At 47.4% G+C, this 7,500-nt stretch overlaps 1 protein-coding gene and 1 pseudogene across 1 annotated transcript in view; one reads left to right on the plus strand and one right to left on the minus strand.

The window, feature by feature from the left end:
* The window catches only part of LOC112072189 (GMP synthase [glutamine-hydrolyzing]-like), a 25,323-nt gene extending 24,737 nt beyond the window's left edge, over positions 1 to 586 (minus strand). Inside the window, exon 1 of the mRNA XM_070439689.1 lies at positions 305 to 586. Coding sequence (XP_070295790.1) covers positions 305 to 586 — 282 coding nt within the window. The remainder of the gene's footprint in view (positions 1 to 304) is intronic.
* A 2,206-nt stretch (positions 587 to 2,792) lies between these two features.
* The window catches only part of LOC112072185 (acetyl-coenzyme A transporter 1-like), a 9,571-nt pseudogene continuing 4,863 nt past the window's right edge, over positions 2,793 to 7,500 (plus strand).

Here is a 7,500-nt window from a genome sequence, read left to right on the forward strand (position 1 = left end):
GGGGGGGGGGGGTTGTCAATGTAAATAGTCCGGGTGACCATTTGATTAAAATTTCAGGGGGCTAGAAGCTTGGGGCTAGAAGCTGTTAAGAAGCCTTTTGGACCTAGACTTGGCGCTCCGGTTTCACTTGCCGAATGGTAGCAGGGAGAACAGTCTATGACTTGGGTGACTGGAGTCTTTGACAATTTTTTGGCCCTTCCTCTGACACCGCCTAGTATAGAGGTCCTGGATGGCAGGAAGCTTGGCCACAGTGATGTACTAGGCTGCACACACTACCCTCTGTAGGGCCTTATGGTTTGTATACCGAGCAGTTGTCATACCAGGCGGTAATGCAACCGGCCATGATGCTCTTGTTGACGCAGCGGTATAACTTTTTGAGAATCTGGGGACCCATGKCAAATCTTTTCAGTTTCCTGAGCGGTAAAAGGCGTTGTCGTGCCCTCTTCACAAATTTGCTGTGTTTGGACCATGATAGTTTGTTGGGGATGTTGACACCAAGGAACTTGAAAGTCTCGACCCTTTCCACTACAGCCCTGTTGATGTGAATGGGGGTGTGTTCGGCACTCCTTTTCCTGTAGTCAACCATCATCTCCTTTGTCTTGCTCACGTTGAGTGAGAGGATGTTGTCCTGGCACCACACGGCCAGGTCTCTGACCTCCTCCCTATAGGCTGTTTCATCGTTGTCGGTGATCAGGCCTACCACCGTTGTGTCGTCAGAAAACTTAATGAGGGTGTTGGAGACGTGCTTGGCCACGCAGTCGTGGTGAACAGTGAGTACAGGAGGGGACTAAGCACGCACCCCTGAGGGGCCCCTGTGCTGAGGATCAGTGTGGCAGATGTGTTGTTGCCTTCCCTTACCACTTGGGGGCGGCCCGTCAGGAGGTCCAGGATCCAGTTGCAGAGGGAGGTGTTTAGTCCCAGGGTCCTTAGCTTAGTGATGAGCTTTCTGGGCACTATGGTGTGGAACGCTTAGCTGTAGTCAATGAACAGCATTCTCACATAGGTGTTCCTTTTGTCCAGATGGGAAAGGGCAGTGTGGATTGTGATTGAGATTGTGTCATCTGTGGATCTGTTGGGGCAGTATGCAAATTGGAGTGGGTCTAAGTTTTCTGGGATGATGGTGTTGATGTGAGCCATGACCAGCCTTTCAAAGTACTTTCAAAGTGCTACCAACGTGAGTGCTACGGGGCGTTTATCATTTAGGCAGGTTACATTAGTCTTCTTGGGCACAAGGACTGTGGTGTTCTGCTTGAAACATGTAGGTATTACAGACTCAGTCAGGGAGAGTTTAAAAATGTCAGTGAAGACACTTGCCAGTTGGTCTGCACCTGCTCTGAGTACACGTCTTGGTAATCCGTCTGGCCCCGCGGCCTTGTGAATGTTGACATGTTTAAAGGTCTTACTCACATCGGCTACGGAGAGCAGGATCACACAGTTGTCCGGTGCTCTCATGCACGCTTCTGTTTTGCTTACCTCAAAGCGAGTATAAAAGGCATTTAGCCCTTCTGGTAGGCTCGCTTCACTGGACAGCTTGCGGCTGGGTTTCCCTTTGTAGTCCATAATAATTTGCAAGCCCTGCCACATCCGACGAGCGTCAGTTTAATCTTAGTCCTGTATTGARGCTTTGCCTGTTTGATGGTTCGTCTGAGGGCATAGCGGGATTTCTTATAAGCGTCCGGATTAGTGTCCCGCTCCTTGAAAGTGGCAACTCTAGCTTTTAGCTCGGTGCTGATGTTGCCTGTAATCCATGGCTTCTGGTTGGGATATGTACGTACAGTCACTGTGGGGACGACATCGTCGATGCTCTTATTGATGAAGCCGGTGACTGAGGTGGTATACTCCTCAATGCCATTGGATGAATCCCGAAACATATTCCAATCTGTGCTAGCAAAACAGTCCCGTAGCGTAGCATCTGCGTCATCTGACCACTTCCGTGTTGAGCGAGTCACTGGTACTTTCTGCTTTAGTTTTTGCCCTGTAAGCCGGAAATTTTAGGATAGAGTTACGGTCAGATTTGCCAAATGGAGGGCGAGCTTTGTATGCGTCTCTGTGTGCGGAGTAAAGGTGGTCTAGAGTTATCCACTCACCGACTAATTCTCACAAGGCATCCCGAWCTCTGCCCCCTGTACCTCAGTGTTTTCTTCACTCGAATGAGGTGGATTTGGGCCTGGTCTCAGAGAAACTGTATATCCTTCACGTCGGGCTCAATAAAGAAAAGATCTTCATCCAGTTGGAGGTGAGTCATCGCTGTTCTGATGTCCAGAAAGCTCTTAGCACAGTTGGTTAGGAGCCTATAAAACGGCAGCCATCGTCCCCATCATCATTATATATATGGCGGATTGGAAATGATGCAGACAATTACATTATAGAAGCCACAATCTATCTTCAATATTAAAGCTATGTTACCCCCCCCCCAATTTTTTAAAAAATAAATAAAGATCTGTGTGTCAATGTGATCCGTGTGTGTGTGCGCACATCATTTGAGAGATTTGTTGTACATGGCACCTCAAGAAGTGAAAGGAATGAGTGTGGTCACTTGCACAGTGCCTTATAAAGCCGTCTAATTATTAATCACAATCTATTACTCGTATTAGCTCTGTAATGTGTAACAAATAGTTAACTTAGAGATGAGCTATTACATTTAACATATATATWTTTTTTAGTAATTAATGTTTTATTATTATTAACGTTTGCAACTGTACTGAGTGGCAAGAGTGCATATGGAACCACAATAACGACATAATATTGTGTATGCAGATCCTAGTGGAACAGAAATGAACTGAAGTTTGACACGTCAGCCGAAGCACTCGGACACATTTCGACGTTACACAAATACACATCCTCGCGCTTGCCGATGTTAGCGGGTGAAGGCTAAATAGGTAGCTATTTCTGTTACCTTATTAAATGTAATTCATACATAGTGCAAGGCAATCTTTGCTGTCTAACTACAATCCATTGCTTGAATGGTGATAGACAATCATTACTAGATCTTGGTATGTGGCGTCGCATGTCACAATGTAACGTTATGATAGCTAGCTAACATGCTTATCTTATCTCATTCATCATCATTTGAGCTCCAATTACCATTTTAACCAATATTTATAAAATTCACATTGCCTTTTTTCCTATCTTGTGACTTTGCTATTCCGATCCACATGGTAACGTTACTGTTAGCTAACTAACACATTCATTTGTTTGCTTTGCTTTCATGCCAGTGATACTTTTTCGTTTATTCTAGCAACCCGAATAATCTTCTGTTATGTTTATTAGATAAGATTTCCTTAGTTTCGTTTATTATTATTTTTTTGTCTATGTGTCATGGCGCTGCGTTGTTTTGATTCCCACCCACGTCATGAGTTTGCTGGTTCCTGAGTCAACGGGTAACTGTTTGAGGGGGTGTTTSACAGTACAGCTGAACATGCGTTGTCACGATGATTATTCAACATTTTATACGTTCTCTCTCCCCTTGGTCCGGATTAAGATTTCTAGCTAGCAACCTTGTTTATGCAGAAGCTAAACTCTTTTGATGATGGACACTAGCTGGTGTTGTTAGGACCTCAACCAGGACAAAAAGAGAATATCTCAGAAATGTGTCAACAATGAACATTCTTAAAGGAAGGTGTCGCTGCCTYGAGTAACCCATCTGAAAACACATGTGTGAGGGGGTCGAACACAGCAGAGATGTTCCTACTAGACATTGACTAACTGCTTCCTTCCTCTCCAGGTTTCAGAGGGTACAGCTGGTTTGATGCCCGCGGCGCCACAATGGAGCTCTCTGACACAGTCACACATAAGAACGGGCGGCAGAGGAGGCCCGCTGTCCCGCAGGGGGACATGAGGGACGGGGACAGGGTTCTCAACACCACCCCTGACATGGACATGGAGGTGGAGGGGGAGGCGCTGCACCATGGATACGACGCGGAGGACAACGGACATCCCAGGGTGCGGCCTGGGATCAGAGGGGAGCTGGGGAACGTGTCTCTGCTGCTCTTCCTGTATGTCCTCCAGGGCATCCCTCTGGGCCTGGCCGGGAGCATCCCTCTCATCCTGCAGGGTAAAAACGTCAGCTACAAGGACCAGGCCTTCTTCAGCTTTGTCTTCTGGCCCTTCAGTCTCAAGCTGCTGTGGGCCCCTCTGGTGGACGCGCTCTACCTGACCCGGTTTGGACGCAGGTAAGACAAGGATTTATACGACTGATATACACTGACAAGTCCCAGAGAGTCATTCTGTTCTTTTGACCAATTGATTGGTTGAAATGTTGAAACTTATTTTTCCATATATAGACAGACACACACCCTATGAGTTTGAATACAATCAGCGACATATGCGCTGAGCTTGTCTGATGCTTTAAGCACACTGTTTGATTAAATAATGAAGACACACAAATGACTAAAGAAAGAGCCTGATGGTCACACTGTGTGACTGGCGCACGTTGTCTCTCTCCTCCCTACGGCAGAGAAAAGGCACCACAGGAAGTGTTTATTGCGCCGTCCGTGCTGAAGCCACGACATCATTTCAACCGTTTAGTTTCTTACTTGTTTCTGACTGAAAAGTTCTGTTCGCGAAAAACCTCTTAATTTGTTTAGGKAAAACATTCCCAACATTCCCTCAAGCCTCGTTTTCTTTACGTGAAACATGTAGCATCGCATGGGATCAATAGGACCTGACCTATAGCCTATCATAATCACATCAATACATTGGTTATAACAAACACAGTAACACGTGTTCATAGCTTTCGCCTGGTCAGTCTGTCATGTAAAGAGCAGGTGTTCTTAATGTTTTGTACGGTCAGTGTATGTTTTTACTTGATGTATTGTATTGCGTGTCTAAAATATTGACTGTTGCAATCAAATGAGTTCAAGGCTCATGATCTCCTCTCTCCCRCTCAGGAAGTCGTGGCTGGTGCCCACCCAGTACCTGCTGGGTCTCTTCATGCTGTACCTGTCGGTTACCGTGGATACGCTGCTGAAAAGTGACGAGGGGCGGGGCCCCGACGTGGTGACCCTGACGGCTGTGTTCTTCATGCTGGCCTTTCTGGCAGCCACCCAGGTAACTCACACACACACACACACACACACACACACACACACACACACACACACACACACACACACACACTCTCTCTCAAAAGTTATTGTGATACATGACTGTTATATTCCCTGATCCCAGGACATAGCAGTGGATGGCTGGGCTCTGACCATGCTGTCTAGGGAGAACGTGGGCTACGCCTCCACCTGTAACTCTGTGGGACAGACTGCTGGCTACTTCCTAGGCAACGTGCTCTTCCTGGCCCTGGAGTCAGCTGACTTCTGCATACACATACCTGAGGCAGAGCCTAAAGAGACTGGCATCGTTACCTGTCAGGTAGGTAGGGAGAGACTGGCATCGTTACAACTGTCAGGTAGGTAGGGGGAGACTGGCATCGTTAGACGACAGAGAGGGGAGAGACTGGCATCGTTACACTGTCAGGGAGGAGGGAGGGAGAGACTGGCATCGTTACACTGTCAGGGAGAGAGGGAGAGACTGGCATCGTTACACTGTTCAGGAGAGAGGGAGGGAGAGACTGGCATCGTTACACTGTCAGGGAGAGAAGGAGAGACTGGCATTGTTACACTGTCAGGGAGAGAGAGGGAGGGAGAGACTGGCATCGTTACACCTGTTCAGGGAGAGGAGGGAGGGAGAGACTGGCATCGTTACACTGTCAGGGAGAGAGGGCAGGGAGAGACTGGCAATCGTTACACTGTCAGGGAGAGAGGGAGGGAGAGACTGGCATCGTTCAAACTGTCAGGGAGAGAGGGAGAGACTGGCATCGTTACACCTGTCAGGGAGAGAGGGAGGGAGAGACTGGCATCGTTACACTGTCAGGGAGAGAGGGCAGGAGACTGGCATCGTTACACTGTCAGGGAGAGAGGGAGAGACTGGCATCGTTTACACTGTCAGGGAGAGAGGGAGGGAGAGACTGGCATCGTTACACTGTCAGGGAAGAGAGGGAGAGACTGGCATCGTTACACTGTCAGGGAGAGAGGGAGGGAGAGACTGGCATCGTTACACTGTCAGGTAGGTAGGGAGAGCTGGCATCATTACACTGTCAGGAAGAGGCATCGTTACCTGTCAGGGAGGGAGAGAGAACTGGCATCGTTACACTGTCAGGGAGGGAGAGAGACTGGCATCGTTACACTGTTCAGGGGAGAGGGAAGAGACTGGCATCGTTACACTGTCAGGGAGGAGAGAGAGACTGGCATCGTTACACTGTCAGGGAGGGAGGGAGAGACTGGCATTGTTACACTGTCAGGGAGGTAAAAAAGATGAGGAAGCAGAGAAGGTAATATATGAAGCTGGAAGAAGATATTCTATGTAAGCAGGAAGAAGGTAGTCTATGAAGCAGGAAGAAGGTAGTCTATGAAGCCAGGAAAGAAGGTAGTCTATGAAGCAGGAAGAAGGTAGTCTATGAAGCAGGAAGAAGGTAGTCTATGAAGCAGGAAGAAGGTAGTCTATGAAGCAGGAAGAAGAGTTGTAATACAGATGTCTAGTTGATTGCTATGGTCAGCTGGTATTAAGCACAATTACAGACATGCAAAGCTCGGTGAACCCTTCCCTGCTGAAGAGGGAAAGTCCGTTGGCCAGGTTTTGCATTCCTTCATCTTGCCCTGAATAACAATGTGTACTGAAGACGATGGTATCACAATTGTAGGAAAATGAGTGATTTGATCTTTTTACATATAATGCTTTAGTCAAAGTTGGCTTTGTCCTGTCAGTCTGAATCTCGCTAGGGCGTACCAGGCGTGCATTGTCTTCCATTTTAAAACATTGATACACTGGCAAWTTTTTTTTAGGCCAAACAACTGGTGGGCAATTTTGGAGGAATCCTCCAATKAGAGTGCAGATATTGGTCATGMGATTAACTTAGTGGTTTTTGAGCTGAAGTGAGAGAAAATAAAGTGTTATTTTGGAGTGAACTATTGTCTGATGATTTTCAGTCCAGCCGAGGCAGTCAACAGGCCTTTCTATCGAAGATGGGAGAATAAACCTTGATAATCATTGCTCTGTTTCATATCCCATTGCTCTGCTGTTGTAATCACTCTGTAACATTGTCGTTGTCTGTGATTGGCTCCCGTGGCGCAGAATTCCTGTTTTTCTGGGGCGTGGTGTTCCTGGTGTCGACCACGCTGGTGGCCGTTCTGAAGAAGGAGAACGCCAGGGGACAGCACGGGAGGAAGAAGGTCCGGGAGGAGACGCAGAGCGTCATGGAAACATACAAACTGCTGGTRTCCATCATCAAGATGCCTGCGGTGTTCACCTTCTGTAGCCTGCTGCTCACTGCTAAGGTACKGACYGCTTACTGCACCTGACTTACATGTCACCCAGTCAGGTTAAAGGGATACTTCAGGATTTTGCCAATGAATTCCTTTATCTACTCCCTCAGAGTCTGATGAACTCGTGAATACCATTTTTATGTAGCATGCTAGCAGATACCATAGACTTCCAGTCATTGCGCTAACG

This window comes from Salvelinus sp. IW2-2015, unplaced genomic scaffold (genome assembly GCF_002910315.2).
Source record: "Salvelinus sp. IW2-2015 unplaced genomic scaffold, ASM291031v2 Un_scaffold1851, whole genome shotgun sequence".
NCBI lineage: Eukaryota > Metazoa > Chordata > Actinopteri > Salmoniformes > Salmonidae > Salvelinus > Salvelinus sp. IW2-2015.